This window comes from Glandiceps talaboti, chromosome 14 (assembly GCF_964340395.1).
Source record: "Glandiceps talaboti chromosome 14, keGlaTala1.1, whole genome shotgun sequence".
NCBI lineage: Eukaryota > Metazoa > Hemichordata > Enteropneusta > Spengelidae > Glandiceps > Glandiceps talaboti.
Window position 1 is genome coordinate 1642456 of NC_135562.1, and position 20045 is coordinate 1662500.

At 33.1% G+C, this 20045-nt stretch overlaps 1 protein-coding gene across 1 annotated transcript; it reads left to right on the top strand.

Annotated features, from left to right (window-relative positions):
* The first annotated feature begins 44 nt into the window (after positions 1-44).
* On the top strand, positions 45-19782 carry LOC144445642 (ethanolaminephosphotransferase 1-like). The gene is made up of 10 exons (XM_078135267.1): positions 45-98; positions 4594-4662; positions 5610-5802; positions 6552-6820; positions 7466-7574; positions 8264-8312; positions 8837-9017; positions 9719-9901; positions 10701-10777; positions 19020-19782. The coding sequence occupies exons 1-10, from the start codon at positions 45-47 to the stop codon at positions 19090-19092; spliced, it is 1257 nt and encodes a 418-aa protein (XP_077991393.1). The 3' UTR covers positions 19093-19782.
* The last annotated feature ends 263 nt before the right edge of the window (positions 19783-20045 follow it).

Here is a 20045-nt window from a genome sequence, read left to right on the forward strand (position 1 = left end):
TTTCTTAACTAACCTAAAGGGTTAAAATCATACCACTTCTGAACATGGCGATGAAGTACCTCAACGAAGAACAACTCGCCGGCTTTGACAAATATAAGGTAAATTTGTTAACCATTATGTTTCTTCATCAAAAATTGTAAATCTTTGATACATTAATGACAGCTGTGCAAAATTTGATGACGGTATTTTGACGCGATGATGCGTAGACACGCGAACAATTCTTGGCACAAGGTCATTGTAGTAAACGTCGTGAACTGAACTTTCTACATTGCCGAGGACAGCGTCTGCCGAGTACAACATTTGTACATACATGAATCGTTGATACACATTGGACATTACTCATTATAGGTGAAAATTGGTTTCAAATATTAAGAACAAAATTATTTTTTTGATTAAATATTTGTCATAATATCACTTGAGCATACAGAATTATATTTTAAAACTCGACACGCACAACTTACATTTTTTAGGACACTGTCACACAGTATGAAAGGTAGGGCTGTATGATTCATTCTTTAGCATATCAATATAGTTATTTCGTTACATTGTACTCAGTGTGTATTCACTTGAAATTGAATACCATACCATAAATAAACCAATCAACATTCAATTTATGACTAGCCTTGCTAATTTCCATGAAAAGTAAATATTGTGTTAATAAAAACTACATTTTCATGATTGTATGATAATCGGGTATAAAACTGACACACATTTTATGTATTCCTTTTCCGAATAAAACGACTGATAGAGATAAAATGAGTCAATCACAGACAAAGATTGCTAAGTATGACCTTGGCGGTAGGAAAGACAAGATAGTTATAATAATGCAGTAAATAGTATTTTGTGCTTCAAGATTTACAAAAATCAATGGCTGTGGCATACAATCTATCAGTGTTGCAACAGTAGGCATGTATAGACTCACAAATCGTCATTTGTGCCACAGACAATCAGAGATTGGAACAATTTACCACAATAAATGATCAACACAACGAACCAGAACAATTCAAACAAGCAGAACCAGAACAATTTAGACAAGCAGAAACAACTTTCAACAGAACACAGGATAGAAACAAAATAAAATAAAATGCAATTATTCATCATAGTTCATACAGTGTACAATATTTTCATGATTTTAATACCTTGCTAAAATATGCCGACATTTCATGATTGCTTTCTGAACAAAATTACAGACAATTTTTATGTATTTATTGAGTCTTTGCATTTCAGATTTTTGTATATTTTACATGTAGTATTTTTCATATCACAAAATAGAATAGGCCCTGTTTACAATATGATAAGTTGTTACTTTAACCTTTGAACTTTACTTTGAACCCGTAGCTGTTTCTCTTTCAACTAAAAGAAGTAAAAACTTGAGTTTCAGAAAATGTTCACACCTACATGTAACAGATCTATTTTTAGAGGTCATATTGTCTTCACCAAAAAATGTTGATCAGCTTGGAAATGTAGATCAAATGATTTACATAGGTTATAATGTACAAACAGTTCAAAGTTTTTAGCATTGCGCTTTCAATCTGTTTTTTTTGGTTGATAATCCTCATCATAATAACAATTTCCATTCCATATTGTCTTAATCATAGTCATAATTGTATTCCTGTGTATTTGGAGGGTTAGCTTGGTACATTGAAAGAAAATTGCATTTCATTAACCTTTTATCAAAGGTTAGGGATGTCCTGGCAAAAGTCCAATGATTTCATAGTCTTGACCTTCAGATATTCAGATAATATTTAATTTTGTAAAAAAATTATTAGTCCCCAAAACACCCCTGAAATACAAGTTTTAATTGATTTTAATTGATTGCACCATCAGTTAGTCTTAGTCAGTGTAAGAAGAATTTATTTATTTAGAAATTTAAAATTTAGATGTTCATGAGAGGTTTTTTGAAATTCACTGAGGCTCACAATATATATATGTAGATTTTACATTGTGACCAACTCAAGCTGACCCAGCACATACATGTACACACAATGTATGTACAGGAAGTTACATGTACCTACAGTTTTTCAGAGGTGGGAAATTATAGTAAAATGTACATTGTATTTTACAGGGGATGGGTTCCCATCAAGATATTAATGTACATGTATGTAAATTTATGCAAATTTGATCAGATTTACCCTATCTCTGTTACCAGGGTTCCCATACCTTAGCAAAAACTCTGTACCCCAAATTGTCATGCCACTATCAACAATTCATAATCATTGTATTTTTTTCTGACCTTTTCAATCTGAAAAATACATCACCTTGTTAATAATATCCACATCCACAATAAATTAATGTTGAAATAACAAGGAATTCTGTGGTTGATGTTTGAAAAAAAAAAAAAAAACTATTTTAAAATAATGTAGAATCTTACGAATTGGGAAATATAAACACTGAATCTAATGTGTGTGTGATATTTTATTTTAGCTGTAATGAGTTTTAGAAATGTCACCACAATTGTTATTAATTTTTCATATTTATAATTAGCTGCAGAATATCAATTCCCAAATGTATTTTTGTCAATAACAATGATAGATAGCTGAGGATATTAATTTACTAAATTACACTATAATTAGATATTATTCGCCAATATATAATTTTTCTTCATTCAACCAAGGAAACTGTAAGTGACCTTGGGGGCTTTGTCACTACGTGTCTAGCAATGTGATGTATTCATTTAAATTGATACTGATATGTGAATCCTCATTTAATTACAAATAAACTTCAGTTATGAACTGGAATTCAAATCTGTCTGACTGTCCATCCATCCACCCATCCATCCATCCACCCATCCATCCATCCATCCACCCACCCATCCATCCATCCATCCATCCATCCATCCATCCATCTACCCACCCATCCATCCATCCATCCATCCATCCATCCATCCAAACATCCATCCATCCATCCATCCATCTGTCCAATGACATCACCTTGTTTTGCAAGTTAAAATTTTTGAGCATTGGCAACTGCAGTAACAATGAGCAATTCACTAAACAGAAATATTGATACATTCTTTTGATAACTTCAGAGAGTTTTTCCTTTCTGGAGAAAGTGTCTGGTGTACTACTGAAAATATCAGAAGTTTATAGGGATAAAATCACTTACATGTACATTTGAATATTGTGGAATACCTTTACTTTGCATAACAGACGTTTTTACCAATGTTGCTGGTGCTTGTCACAAGCAGAAAACCTTTACAGGTACAGCAGTTTGAGCTAAGCTATTGACATGCAAACAGAAAGATTGAGGTTACCTGCAGTATACTGGGTTCACTCACAAGTCAAATCAGGTCAAACGTCATAAGGTCATGAAATTTGAAATCCTGCATTGTGTAGGGAATCATAGACATTGTGACTTTGGTCACATAAAGTATGCACTACAACTGATAAAGGTTGTTGACCCAGTTTGATATTGCTACATTCCTGCATGTACACATTTACTACAACATTAACAGTACAACTTACAAGGATTGTTACCTTTGTTATTTTGGATTAACATGTTTCAATGGTTTCTACACACAATGTGTTTTAGTAACCTCCAGTCCCAGGGGGGCTACTCCTCTTATAATGACTAGACAGGTATATGTGTACATATATGTGCTGTCCTTTGGAGTACATTTTCTAGCCCTTTGGTCTAAAATGGGGTCTGTGTTTTTTTCAAGCTGAAGAGTCTAAAATGGGGACCATTCTGCATTATTTTTTATTTTGCTTGGTCCATTGTCATTACCAAATCCTAACTGTGCTACTGCTCCAAAAATGTTGCCTCCTAAGGGACATATATTTTGGTTTAAAATTTGATCTTTAAAACCTGTAATGGTCTAAAATGGGGTAGTGGTTTTTGGTCAAAATGGGTCAAAAATTGGGCCTGGGGTTTCCAGTACTGTCTACACACCCCTACCAGAGCTGATCCACTGGTACCATCCCTGGGCCTCCAGTCTTCAAGGAACAAAATTAGTACAGTACTGAGAATGAGTGAGAACTCAATACTGATTTATTTCAGAGTCTGTTAATGAATGCCAACATGAAGCAAAATTCATCTGTCCCTTCACTTTTTGGAGAAAAAAAGTTAACACATTGTAGATAAAATGTGCTAGATCAAAAATAATTAGTTTGATGACTTGATTATGTTTATACAATGATTGAATGAATAATGTGTCTTGCATTGTTAGAATGAAAAGGGACAATGTGTTGTTGTATGGTACCACATCTCACTACCCCACATGTTGCATGGTACCCCATTCCCCTACCCCACATGTTGCATGGTACCCCATTCCCCTACCCCACATGTTGTATGGTACCCCATTCCCCTACCCCACATGCTGTATGGTACCCCATTCCCCTACCTCGCACGTACCTCAGGCTATCCATGCACAAAGGTTTTCTGTTAGATTTGTAATTCTCACAAGAAATCAGTTAAAACTTGCATAGATTCCCACGTGACATGTACAACCCGTAGCAAAAACATTAACTGATTGATGCATATTGTTTTCAGGACTGCAGTCTGATTATCATGTGTTCTTGTACTTTACTTTGATATCATTGAAAACATTTACAAAGTATCTTTTCTAATCAAGTATTGTTGTATCGTTTACAGTACAGTTCAGTTGACACATCACCGGTATCTAAGTATATCACACATCCTTTCTGGAATCAGGTAGTCAAGGTAAGTTAAACTTATGATGATAAAGAACAATGGTACAATACAGGGACTTTACACTTTATCAAATCGGGGTTCAAATGGGATTTTGTATAGCTGCCAAAACTGGTCAAACTGGTCTAGGCAAATATACAGGGACCTTACACTTTATCACAACAGGGTTCAAATATAATTTTGTACAGTTGCCAAAACTGGTCAAACTGGTCTAGGCAAATATACAGGGACTTTACACTTTATCACAACAGGGTTCAAATATGATTTTGTACAGGTGCCAAAACTGGTCTAGGCAAATATACAGGGACTTTACACTTTATCACAACGGGCTCCAAATATGATTTTGTACAGTTGCCAAGACTGGTCAAACTGGTCTAGGCAAATGCATGTATAGAGGAATGGTATACTTTATGCACACCCTGGGTTCAAACTTGATTTTGTGTGATTGCCAAGACTGATCAAACTGGTCCAGGCAAATGTCATTCATGGTGTTTTTTAGTCTTGTTCACTAAAATCATTCACACTTAAAAATATGTCTCCATTGTTTAATGATGGAAATGTTATTTCAAATGTAATAAAGATAGAAGTTACTAGAACAAGCTGAAAAGTAACAACATACGCAATGCCAGCTCACGCAATGCATCATGGAACTGGTAAAACCACCATCAATCATGTCAAGTAACGATTAGATTCTAACTTACAGCTCACATTTGGTATTTAGAAATGAGATAAAAATGACATTATGATTAAATTCTCGGTACAAATAGGTTGAAAAAACAGCATATAATTTATTAGTTTCCAAGTCTGTTTTGTACAGATGTAATCTCCTCTATCACACACACTGTGTCAGCTCAGTGTTTCTGCTAATTAAGTTTATGTGCAATTAGCCAAAACTTTAGACTTCATGACGACGGACTTAATTTTTACCAGTAACGTTCTCTTCTTTTTTTTCTCCATAGCTTGTTCCACTATGGGTAGCACCAAATCTACTAACCTTCATCAGTTTTATGCTTCTAGTATATTCTGTTGGCTTAGTATCCTACTATGATAAAGACTTCCTTGCATCTAGTCGGAATCACCCAGAATCACCACCACTACCAGCATGGGTATGGATAGCCTGTGGTTTGTGTCAGTTTCTATCACATACTTTAGGTAAGTAGTTTTACAGAGCCAATATGTCAAGTTTTGTAACTAGAGACACCATTCAAATTTGCACAATAACTTTCCCAGACAACACATCGGTTGATAGCTATGTCTTCTATGAAGGCTTGTGTTCAGTGGTGTTACACATGTACATGTAGGTAGAGTAAAGTATGGACCCAAACATGGAACTGAAAATAGCAAAGTTATGTGGATAGAACAATGACACCTAATTGACCGCCTTACCAGCAAATCTGATAATTTATATTGTCTTGATTTTATTTTCTAAAAAAAGAATCAGAGCCTCATTGATTGTTCCACATACCAGCAAATTCCACTATGTTATTTTTGGGTACATAGTAAAAATAAATTTTGTTTTATGCCATCTCTGAACAGTATGAGGATTTGTGCACAATACATACAAGGTAGTCACAAAGTATCAATATTACTCATTTGAAGAAAATTTTAGCACTAAAGTCACTAGATACTAAGTAAAGTGTTCAGCCTACTGGGGTTTGTACAAATAATTTATGTCTTTTGCAAGCAGAACAAAAATGGAATAGTTACACATTACACACAGTGGTCACTGGGTCCACTTTGTTCATTTGATAACAAAATGTAACACAAAAGGTACAGCCACTCTGGTTTCCTCTTGCTTTGAGTACACTCATTCTGTTACTGAGCTCTGCCTGTTGGATAGTTTGGGTATAAACCTTGAAATTAAAAAGTAAAAAAATTCCTCACATTTTGTATTTTCACAGATGGTATAGATGGTAAGCAAGCACGAAGAACCCAGACTAGTTCACCTCTAGGGGAATTATTTGACCATGGTGTAGACAGCTGGTCAACTATGTTCCTTCCTATACCTATCTATTCTATATTCAGTAGAGATGAAAATGATTATGGTGAAAGTGTCTATGTAATGTATTTAATCTTGTTAAACGTACAAGTGTGTTTCATTTTGTCACATTGGGAGAAATACAACACTGGAATACTCTTTTTACCTTGGGGATTCGATATAGCACAACTAGTAAGTATATCTTTGGTTGTGTTTAGACAGTGACGCATTCAAATAAAAATATACAAAATCAATAGTATCATTTTTTGTTTCAATGCATTTTTGTGTATTACCGTTAATATGATAAATATTATAATGTGTTTTAATGTGTTTACACGATAGCAACTAATGTTTTTGACCATTTACATGGCAACTCCAAAGACGGAACAATTCGAAAATGATTCTGTTGCACATGCACAAACATAACCCAACAGTTAAAGATATGTGTAAGTACATGATCATTTGGGTCATTCCTGAGGACAAATACATTTTTTGAATAGTTCTGTTTTCGGTCATTTACACAACTCTGTTTTTGAATCTTTTGGTTTTCACTCATTTATACAGACTTTGTTTTTGAGTGAAAAGGAAGTGCATTAAAATTGTTCCAATTTCATGTGTGTTTTTGGTTTCTCCATGCACCTTCCAACCACTTCAAGGTTAGTTTTGGTGTCAGAGACAGCCATCTTGGAAAAATAGTTGACATGGATAGAACTCTGTGATTGGTCAATTTGTTGACAATGAGTACTGGGGGTACAGTGTAATGAAATAACATGTTTTATTTTTATTTAAAACAGGCTATGAAATGACATGTTTTATTTTTATTTTTATTTAAAACAGAGTATGACAGCACTATACATAGCAACTGGTATATTTGGTTATGAAATCTGGAAAGGTGTTTACTTTGACATGTTTGAGTTCAGGAAAGTCTTCTTAGTTACATTAATGTGTAAGTCAGTTTGAAATTTTTGTACAGTTATGTTCAAACGTTGTGTGTTTTTTAAACAAACGCTACATTGAGCTAATTTTAAAATTTTTATAGAATGTATGAAAACTAAAATCACTTGCTAAAATAACACCTATCTAATAGTGTTAATAAGTTGTAAAGTTAGTAATGAAAATTTCTACTCACAGAGTCAAAACATTTCTTGGATGTGAATCCTAAACTTTCACTCACACCGTGTCATCCTTGTCCATGACAGTCACAAACCATTAGCGGTCCAAGTGCAACAAACCCGCGGGCTTGCCTGGCGAAAACGGGTGTCATAAAAGTTGTTTGCATCTCTAAAGCTGTTTGTAGCGTTACTTATAATAGCCTAATAAATTGATAACAACTGATATAAGACGGAGGTAAGGTTTGCCTCAATTGCAGTCCATGCAGACGGCCGAATAGAGGTTTTACAGCTGTTTACTTGTGTTATGTAAGAGCCCATCATCACATGTGTAAATATTGGTACTCTTTGATAACAAGTCCACTTGCTTGGCTAATGGCTTGTCCCAGTAATGCAGGGGTGTGCTTCTGGGTTTCACTTCCAACAAACTGTGAGTAGAAATTTTCATTACTAAGTATGAACCCCAGAGTCTATGAACATTGATTCTCACAGCTTATAAACTGTATTGTTCTTTTCATTTAAACAGTTGGTACATTTGTTGCAACACTTCCACTATGTTTCTACAATGTATACAGGTAAGTGGCATCATAATCTTATAAAGTCATAGTATTTATATTTGTAACCCAGGTTCTTGCATTAGTTATATTTAATCAGTTGATCTATAAAGATTTGACAGAAGCACTCTTTTTGTGGAGGACCATTTTGGGTTGATTCTGTGCCTCAGTCAACCCAGCTCTATAACTAGGGACCTGGTAGGATGTAGGTTGCAATGTGAAGGCTTTAATCCTATAGGCTGTAATGGATTGTATGATCCCTGGGTAGTTGAGGAAGACTAAAGGGCCGTTGTGCCATTCTAATTCGAGCCAGGGGTAATAATTGTAAAGCGCTTTGAGCACGGAGTGGGAAAGCATTATATAAGAACCCAACATTATTAATCCTATTTTTCCCAACTTGTAGATGTTAGTATACAAACAAATTCACATGTGAAGCAAATAAACATAAATTACAAGTAGAACATCTTGTATCCTGTACTTACAAATTCAAGTTTTATCTTACAATTTTGCACTAATACATGTTTTTGTTTTTTTAATGATTACAGTTCATACAAAGACAAAAGTGGAAAATTACGCACATTTTATGAAGCTATGCTTCCACTTCTTGTGCCTACCATCCTTTTTGGTCTTACAACTGTTTGGGTTTTTTATTCACCAACTAAGATTCTTGAAAGAGAGCCTAGACTCATCTTTTGGTTATTAGGAACTGTATTTTCAAATGTGGCGGTAAGTATAATTTATAGCCTTAAAGGTGACAAGTTTTGTCAGTGTGTAGTCATTTCTAGGGTATAAAATAAATAAACAGAAACAGATGTATGGCTGTGTGGATGGAGGGCCTAGGAGTGGGCCTTAAAGGTGATAACAAGTTTTGTCAGTGTGTAGTCATTTCTAGGCTATAAAATAAAAATAAATAAACAAACAAACAAACAAACAAACAGATGTATGGTTGTGTGGATGGAGGGCCTAGGGGTGGGTGGAGGGCCTAGGAGTGGGTGGGTTGGTTTGGGTCTGATAGGTTGATGGATGGATGGACGACTGGGTGACTGGCTTGGTGAGCGAATGGGTGGGTCTGGTGGGTGGATAGATGGATGGATGGATGGATTGGACAGACAAATTGATTGATTGATTGATTGATTGATTGATTGATTGATTGATTGATTGATTGATTGATTGATCGATTGATTGATTGATAGGATGGATAGAGGATCAGAGGGATGATTTTTGGATTGGCGGTATCATGATGGGTGGATTTATTGATTAATTAATTACTGGTAATTGTATTCAAACCATTTTAATGGATAGAAAAATGTAAACAGTTCTATATCGCTTTATAATATTAACATTCTGTGATAATTTTGAAATAAATGGTACTGATATTAAACGGTCTGTTATACTGTCAGTAATTCTAAATGTTGTCTTGTTCACAGTGTCGGCTCATAGTATCCTGTATGTCCAGTACAAGAACTGACACCTTCAATGTACAACTAATACCTTTAGCTGCAGTAGTATTTATATCTCTTGGTTATAATTGTGGAATTTATGAAGTTTATATGGCATGGGCTTTAACAATATTTGTCACACTGGCTCACCTTCATTACTGTATCTTTTTGGTAAGTAAACTTTTATCAACAAAATTCTCCTGATATTTTTATTTTGTTTTGTTTTGTAAACACCATAGTATTGTTCACTCTAATGGAAGACTTCTTTTTTGCTGTTGGTCAAAATGGTGATTTTCTTGTGAGACGCAGTATAGTAAGGTATAGGGAAACATCACACATGTATAGAAAGAAATCGCTGTGTGTGTGTGTGTGTGTGTGTGTGTGTGTGTGTGTGTGTGTGTGTGTGTGTGTGTGTGTGTGTGTCTGTGTGTGTGTGTGTGTCTGTGTGTGTGTTTGTAAGTGTGTTTGTGTGTGTTTGTAAGTGTGTGTTGTGTGTGTGTGTTTAGTTTAGTTTAGTTTATTTCAGCAAAACAGCATGTGTTTGTAAGTGTGTGTGTGAGTGTTTAGTTTAGTTTAGTTTAGTTTATTTCAGTAAAACAACAAGATCGACAGTACAGATATACAAATAAAAACTGGTACAAATTGTTGAATTACTTGGATAACCCACAAAGTCAGAGACTTATTTCCAGTGTATGTGTTTGTGTGTGTGTCTGTGTGTCTGTGTGTCTGTGTCTGTCTGTGTGTGTGTGTCTGTGTGTGTCTGTGTGTGTGTGTGTCTGTGTGTGTGTGTGTGTTTGTGTGTGTGTGTCTGTGTCTGTGTGTGTGTGTTTGTGTGTGTGTGTCTGTGTGTGTGTGTTATTAAAATAGGTTACTGTCACATTGTTACTCACGTCAGATTTGACCTACCCTTACTGACAAACAGCAATCTTCAAGATATAAATGAAACTGTGTGTATGTTTTCTTTTTACAGGTCAAACAGATGTGTGAACATTTCAATATCTACTGTTTTTCAATAAAAAAGAAACCAATGCTGAATAACAAACACAAGTAAGGAAATACAAATTTCACTGATTTTACAATTGATGATCTTTTAAACTTTTATATTCTTGTTATTGATTATTCAAGGTAACTTTACATATTACAACGTTACAAATATTGTGATACATTTCAATAAAAGACAGGTTTACACGTCCACACACAGAAATTAAAAGAGAACTTGTTAAAAAAATGTTGCTATCAAATTTTTTCTACACAATAGTAAGTTTTCCAGTTCCACTATGCATTGGATTTTTACTCTCCTTTTTTTGTAAGATTTTTGATACAAAAATGATCCAAAGTGTCCACTTTTATGGATTTATTACTCTGGTAATCAAGGCTTCAGTTTACTTAGATAGACACAAACTAAAACTATTGTTGTAACATGTTCATACAATATTGCTAAGATATTTATGGACATTGGTTTAATTCATTATAGTCTCAGTAGGGAAGCGTCTCTGAAAACTAGTTCTATAAACTTACAGTGGACTGTTTTGGGACTTCCAATATTTACACTACAATGATCACATGGTGATTCGATAACAGAGGAACTGCTATCACTCACTTGTGTAATCTACTACATAATAGTTTTAGTTTGTGCCTATCTTAGTAAACCAAAGCCTGCATTACCAGTGTCGTATTTGCAACAAAACCAGTACTTACAACAATCTAGACATGCATAATATATAAAAATGTGTTCAGAAAATATTTGCAATTTTTATATTACTGAAGTATCTGAAAACAAATTCCATTAATATATTTGTTTATGGTAATCTGCATTCTCATTAGTCATCAATTTTAGCATATTATTAGCATATATAATTTATGCAAAACATACAAACTGAATGTGAATCATTAGCATTTATTGAAAAAAACAATGCATTTTGGCGCTGATAAAATTTCTGTTGTACTTTATGTGATGAACTGCACTGTTACATATCAGAACTAAGATGACAGATGACTAGTTGCCATAGTAACTGTTTACAAACTGTTCTATGTATTTCAGAGTTGTAATGCATGTAGGTGTACAGTAATGATTTATTTGTTAATTTTAAAATTGTATCTTAATTTATGCATATTATATGCAAAACAGGTGATAATTATGCAGTTTTTTCATATGATTCCAAATGCAGCTGAAGTCAAGAATTAAGTAATCAAATGTTTTGCAATGTCGGATCTCAAACTGTCAGAATTTCCTTTCTGTTTCTAGTATTTTTGCACAGATTTTCAAATGAGATATAATATCCGCACATTGGTAGTACATTCTTCGTTAATTTTTTTCAAAATTTATTCAAATTTTTTCCACAGTATATTGGTTAATAGTTCATGAAAATATTTCACTTTGCATCAAGTATTAAAGGGCAAAAGAAGTGATTGCAAAACATGGAATGTTACCCCTCCCGACCCTCCATGTTCCACCTACCCTACCCAGTAACCTTGTGGTTTGGTTTGATCTTATTGTTTGTTTGGTAAAGTTGGCATATTCCACTTGCACACAGGAACAATCAAAGTATTCTTTGAGCTCTATGCAAAGAAGAACAAATTTGGAAAAGAAATGAAGGAATCCAAAAACTTTTTACAATAACTCTGGTCACATCTTAATATTGGCTAAAAACAATAGAAGAAAAAGAAAAGGCTTTCTGTGATAAAAAAAAAAGGCAATGCTAAATTCCCTTTTTTGACACAGACGTGTTACATTTGAATCAATGATATATTTACAATAATACCTGCGTACATGTACATAGGAAATGAAAGTATTATGAAGATTCATCTGTACTGGTTAATAGAAAGCTAGAATTAGCCAAGCATTTTGGTGCAATACAAACTTTTAATTTATCTTTATGACAAGAAATATATATGGAAGATTTAGAAGACGTGACAATTTTACGTCCTTGATATTTTTATATTTTTTGAAAATATAGACATGAGTAGCTATATTATGTTAATTCATAATGACGTATCACTTGGTTTTGTTATTCATTCACAAGATTTTATACTGTAACTTTATCATCGCTAACGGCCATAATTTCTGATCACAAACTATTTACATATCTGTCATATGATATATGTGTAAGTCACTCATGTAGGGTTAGGGCTTTTCAACTCTGGCTTTTCCAACCAAAGAATATGACATTCAATTTTTCACACTTTTGATACTGCAACACATTGAATCATTAGCTGGTATTTTTTGTATATTACTTACATTTACTTCAAATTTATTTGAATTTATTCAAAATATTGCCCAAAAATTGACTTTATACGATAGTACCCTATTGCTATGCTGTGAAAGAATAAAAGGTATTGGGTTTAAAGGTCAAATGACATGCATAAATTACCTATATGCAAATTATCCACTTAATATGCATAAAATTATCTTGCTTTGCTTCTTGATTGGCTGGTTACTCATGCTTTTGCATAACGGTTTTTGTAGTCACTGCAATAATTTTAATTTTGCACACATGCACTACTAATAATGGTATGACCAAAAAAAAAAACAATAGAAAATGAATAACATAATAATTAGCGATTGACCTGTTTTCACAATTCAGAAAAAGGTGCTCAACTCCTTTCACATTTCTTTGAAATACATTATCCATTTTTGTAAAGCTTGGATGAACTTCGGCCAAGTTAGCCTACTGAGACATCGTTGGAAATTATGCAAAGTAGACACTTTTTTCCCCATGATTCAATATTTCTTGAGACAAAGAAAAATAAATGATTTGTTTATTAATTTTAAAGAGATTAGGATTTGATATTAAAATCAGGAACATTAGAGATGAACCTTTGTTGAAATAAATTTACAAATCATGTTAGATATTACATAGATTTATGTGTAGTAGCATTGTAGTAGACAAAATGGCTGCCATTTCACATAATGCAATTATCCTAACCCCTAATGCCTAGGCAATACTATGTCAAAGTTGATTTCAGATACCCCTGTATTCAGCATACTCACAGACAAGTATGGGTATGGTTTTATGATATCGTCAGAGAATGATTTACTGATTTTATAAAAAAATTGAATTTTTTTACGACAAAGGTCTGTGTTGTTTGTATAAAAGTCAAATTTGATTTATTACATTTTAGTTGCAACTTTTTTGAGTATCTTGAAAAGTGTAAATTTAAAACAACATTTTATGCAAATTAGAACATTACATATGCGTAACAATGCAGTCATTCCTGCCAAACTTAGTTTTATATGCAAAACAATGCAGTCATAGTAAATACAAGCAGTCATTTATCAACTAAATGTTTGCAATTTTTGTTTAAATAATTAGTGAAAATAATTGTACATTAGAATCATTTGATCATCTGTACTGTCCCATGCCAAAATGTTTGCTAATTTTAGTATTTTGAACAAAATGTGATATTTAAAACAAACTTGTGATTTACTAAGAAGTATATTTTGATAAAAATCATTTTGCAGTTTTTACTGCGAAAATTGAATAAACTTGTGTGAAAGATTTAGATTTTATGGTAATGAACAATAAGAGACCTTTCAAGCAAAGTATGCCCTCTGGTGTTAAAGAAGAGTAATGATATATGGCATTAGCATATTTAGCATGTTTTGTATGGTATAAATATGACAAGATCGCTACACAAATGAATTGGAGAACTTCACTATTTCTGTTCATTAGTGTTGGTTTCAACAGTAAATTATTATCGCAGAATCTAATTAAGTTTACTTTAACAACCATGTGTCCACTTTGATAACAGTAGCTTTATAATGCTTCATCCATAAGAGATGCGAAATTACACCAATATATCACTACTCTCCATTGTCTCTAGAGGGCGCTCTTGTTTGAAAAATTTGCTGTAAAATATGTCTTTTTGTCAATGGATGCTTATTTAGCAAATTAAGTGAGACAAGACCTTCTATTAATTTGTGATTTATTTATTTAGTTTAAATTCCCAATATGATATCAATTTTCAAAGCATCTTATATTTGAATATTTGAAATTTCATGTGTTTCAAAGCAAAATAAAAAACAGGAGTTGGCAATTCTTAAACTCAGATAGAACTTCTAAGAATCAGTAGCTGGAACTACAAAATTTTTACATTTGCAAAAAAATTGACAGAAATATGATAAATAACTGTTGAGTCTACCAAAATACTTATTGCATTGTAAACAAAGATGTTAATATACTAACTTCCATATATTTCATATTAGTATCGACTTTCAGGTGTGCACCTGAGAAATTATTTTAAAAACCGCAATCATTATGCCATGATGCATGCTCTAGCAAATGGAACATTAAGTCATGCTGCAATATAGGTGTACTAATGTTCAAATAGTTTACTGTTTACTATGATTCCCAATTAGTTTGCTGAAAAAGTATTTTCAAAAAGACATATTTTATAGTATCTAATTTTAAAATACATGCATGTTATTTCTTGACTCCCAGTAGTAACAACGGCAAGGTCCATTGAATGAGGAAATTGTCAACTATAGAGGTATACTACCAGTATTTCATTTGTACACTTTAACTTTCAGTGCCATGTTAGTCCTTTCACTACAAGTATTTTCCCTCTGAACAAAAATTTTCAATTTTACTAAAATTTCAGTCAAATTTACAACCATTTTGGACCAAACTTGTGTGCATAATTGTAACTATTACAGATATTGATAAGAAAGTCAGAAAATGTCTTACATTGGGTAGATTTAGCATATATATGGAAGTGAAAACTTGCTGAAAGTGCGAGGGCTAATATGGCCTGAATTTGCTGCCTTATGCAAAATCTCAGGACCTAGGAAGAGACTGAAATAGATTTAACTGATTCTGAAAATGAATTTATTTCCAAATTATTTTGATTTCTTATGAAAATTTTAGTTGCTAATATGTATGTATTTCATTTTCATAAGTTCAAGAACTAGAGATTGTTTCCATAGAAAATATTTTTATATTAATTTTATTTTCATTCTACAGAAAGGGGACATAAACAAAATTTAAGAAGTAATTCTGGATGTATGTTCACAATTAATATAACATTAGGGGTGATTTTAATCAAATTATTTTTACCTTGCTGTCATGAAATTGGTTACCATAGTAACTATTTAGAAATTAAGTGTTTCTTACTGGGACAAAAACAATCTTTATATTTACAATGTTGTTACTTTTTTGATGAAGAAAAAATTAAAATATTTGAAATACAGAAGATGTTGTCGTATGAATTTGAATTATTGTCTTTTTAGTATTCCATCAAAATTTTCATCTGAGATAGTGTTCTTAGGGTAGATCTAGTTATTTCTATATTATCTCATGACCGTACAGACCCCAATATTTCTTCAATTCAGTGAACTAATAAAAGAATTGATGCCCTCTATAACAGGATTAGACAATGTCCATGCTACAAGTACTAGGGCATATCTGGGCAAAAATTATCGTTTATTGCTTTAATTTTTAAAAAAATGGTTCATAGTTTCTTTTTGACTTTTAGTTGTCATTTCTATGTCATTCAAATTTTCAAAGTACAATTATAAATCGAAAGTATTATTAACATGTACACAAACACATACTTTTTTTTACAAATATTTGTTTGACATATCCATTCTTTTTAAGGTGTCATGATGAGAAATGTAGAAATAAATAGATCCACCTAGGCAAAATTTAGTAATTTACGACAAAAAATTCATTCTCAGAATCCTGACATGTTTTTTAGACCATGTGCTAAATAAAGACAACATTCTTCCAATTCAGAGTCAAGGAATTACATTACATTGAAAAGAGCAACGTAATAGTAACTAAATAATTATGTTAATATATGTAGATTAATGCAAATATGTGTAGATTCATGCAAATATATGCAAATGCACACAACAATACATAAATACAAACTATAACTAAATGACAAAAATATGAAGCTAAAAGTCTGTTAAAACTGTTTTGTGGCTGTACTGCATCTTTGCAATCACAATAACTTTGCTTTTCATACTAATTCTTCCCACTGTTTCTATAATTTATTCTGTAACACCAAAAAGGCAACATTTTAAATCTTAAAATTTGTATTGATTTCTACTCTGACGTCCTTTCTTGGGGGAGGGGGGAGGGGGGAGGGGGGGGGGGGACAAAGTAGTTGTACAGTAGTAGCTTGGAACAAATAGATGATGGAGGTCAATCACCTCAAATTGTCTGTTCTGCATTTGAATATCAAAAAAACAAACGTGTTCAACATCTACTGTACATGTACTGTGGTATTTTGATGTTGAGGCCACCATCTTTGATCACTTCAATGATAGAACTCAACACAAGAATTCTCTGATAACCCAATAATTGTCAAATAAGTTTCAATCTCTCCAGTATTTCAACAACAATCACCTTTCCCCTTTATGATAGATTGTACATTTCTAAGACAAACTGTTGAAATTAATTCTTCAGAAAGCTGACAACTTTCTAGAGTAAAATGAAATCTGTAAGACACTCTTGTTAACTGTTAATATTGATATCCTATAAGTGTATATTGTACTATGTAGTGTTTACACTTTGTGTCCTTGTAGTCTTTACCTATATTCCGTAAATCTTGTTTCCACATTATCCAAACAATCGTAACATAATTGTATCTATTTCAGTCGTTAACTACAGCCTCATATGGTACTAATAGCCTGGAATCCATGTTATTTCCAAGCATTGTTATTTCCTTCAGTTACCATGGCAACCTATGAATGATGTGAATTGAGTTCATGTTCCTCGGTTGATGACAAAAATGCATGAGTTTTGTATTTGGAAAGTCAAATCAGACCAATTCACGTTGCAACATACAAGTAGTGAATGTTTTTTTTTACAGTGAAGTACTGTTGAGTTGTCCATTATAGTAGTAGTCTATGATAATGTTCAGAATATCAAGGTTTTAAAATAGCTACATATAAGAACGTGTACGCACACAGGTAGGTAATTGCACAGACATGTGATAATGCGTCTTGTTATCGTTACGTGTTTCAGTACACAAACTTGAAAGACAGTGAAATGTGTGTGCATACCCATTGAGATGAAATAATTTGTATTATATATTTAGAAGACATGTACTCTATAGATTTCCATACTTGGCAGTACTTTAAACAATGTTTTTTTAAAAACCCAACAATTACTTTACATTTACATTTCTGTGCATTGATATCAAGATTACAACATTTATTAGAAAAAAATGGCAAAATGTTAACATGTATTTACTGTTATTTGTAGACCTAATCTGATTAAAATCTGGTGTAGATGTTAGCTAATCGTTCTTATTTTACCTCGGTATTTATGCTTGAATTTTGACCTTCATGATACATGTTTAGGTCTTGATGGTAGAGGCGGCCATCAAGATGAAAACGTAAGGTCAATTCAAGCAAAAATACCAAAGTAAAATAACAGTGAACGATTAGCCAACATCTACATCAGATTTTAATCAGATTATTGTAGACTGATGTCTTCAGACATCTTCTACAGAACGTATACATTACCATTAGATCATGTGACTATAAAGCTATGTGAATGGAACACTGTAAATATGTACAACTAAATCTCTACTAACTGTTCAGTTATTTACAGTTGATTTGTATAACTTAGGCTTTAGAATGAAACATTCATCATCGTGGACACTTTTGTTAAACTATGTGCACCACACAAGCACCAATAATGATGAATATTTTGTCAATAGTGGTGTGATAATCTAATTTCAGATGTTTAGTTATTCACTGAATGGAATAAAAGTGCCTTTAAACATATAATTCTGATTGCCATGGTAACTGTTTGCCATAGTAACTAATAGATATTTGCCATGGTAACTGTACAACTGGTGATGTCTGGAACATAGCATCTATTCCTGTGTTTGCCATAGTAACTAAGAGATGATCGCCATGGTAACTACACTACTGATGATGTTAGGAACATACCATGGATTCCTGGCTATGAATTCTTCAGTTTGTATTACAATGATCTAACCCTGCATTGCATTAATTTACCAAAATGTTGTACGTTAGAAGTTTTTGAGTTTATGAAATACTATGAATTGAAATCATCTACTAAATTATTTTTTTTATAGTGTTTATGAGTATTTGGGAAAGTAGTATATATCTACACATTTTTTTCATTTTGCACAAATGAATAAAGTTTTGCAATGGATATTAAAAGACAGTCATTAGCAAAGTTCACATAATTCAGCATTTTTGTTGCTTTATCACAGCATGTTAGCACTTTTCTATGCACGATAAAAAGTCAATAATGTGAGTGTTATTCATTCCCAATTGTCATCTTATTTTTCCATATTTTTACAGACCTTTATTGGAACAAAGTACTCACATCACAGTTCCACCATCCCCCTCATCAACTGCCGGAATCATTTTGTAAGAGGGAGTCACTTGTCAGCTGTATTTGTTTATCATGGAGTCACTCATCAACTGTATGTGTATATCACGGAGTCACTTGTCAGCTCTATGTGTGTATCATCGGCGGACAATATAAGTTTGCTGTATGTCTATCATGAGTAGACCATATAAATCTGTAGCTTTATCATGTAATCTCCAAGATTTGAGTTGCCATAGTTGGTGTATTGTGAAACAGTACACCATTTCAGTTCATTACATATTTTATGTCGATGTGTTTGTTTGTTTGTTTGTTTGTTTGTTTGTTGTTTATTGTAAGGCTTAACCCACAAGTAGCTGTAACTAATACAATATTTTTCACAGTATTTGAATTGAAAACTGGTCTCAACAAGACTGAACTCAAAAAGGTTTAAAATATGACCAGCTGTTTGCCTGTTAACAAGAGTGCATCATCAGCTCAGTAGTCACAATAGAAATATGTTGCTATATCTGCTACAAGTATGTATGACTGCCTAGTCTAGTCACTATATGTGTTACGATCATCTCCACCATATAGTCAAATGGCGTTCTCTAGCACAGCATTCCGTTCTTACTACCAACAGCATTAGTTTAATGCTATTGGAGTGTTGATATAAATGTGATTACGTTATTGAGTCCCTGCATGACTTACTTTCAAGCTGCAGGTTGAGTTTGTTGTAAACTTAAAGAAGTAAACAACCCCTTGTGATGGATTACTACTGACTTGTACTGTTAACCTTTTCCCCAGAAGGAGATGATTTTCAGTAGAATTTGTCCATTTGACTATACGTAGAGAGAGAGAGAGAGAGAGAGAGAGAGAGAGAGAGAGAGAGAGAGAGAGAGAGAGAGAGAGAGAGAGGGGGGGGGGGCAGGCAGACAGAGACAGACAGACAGACAGACAGACAGACAGAAAGAGCATAGATAATGAAAAGGACTACATGTATCGTAACTAGACTAATA

Coding starts and splice junctions, on each gene's coding strand:
- LOC144445642 (XM_078135267.1), top strand. CDS start 45: ATGGCGATGAAGTACCTCAACGAAGAACAACTCGCCGGCTTTGACAAA. Junction 4,663..5,609: donor TCTGGAATCAGGTAGTCAAG/GTAAGTTAAACT, acceptor TTTTCTCCATAG/CTTGTTCCACTATGGGTAGC. Junction 7,575..8,263: donor CTTCTTAGTTACATTAATGT/GTAAGTCAGTTT, acceptor TCATTTAAACAG/TTGGTACATTTGTTGCAACA.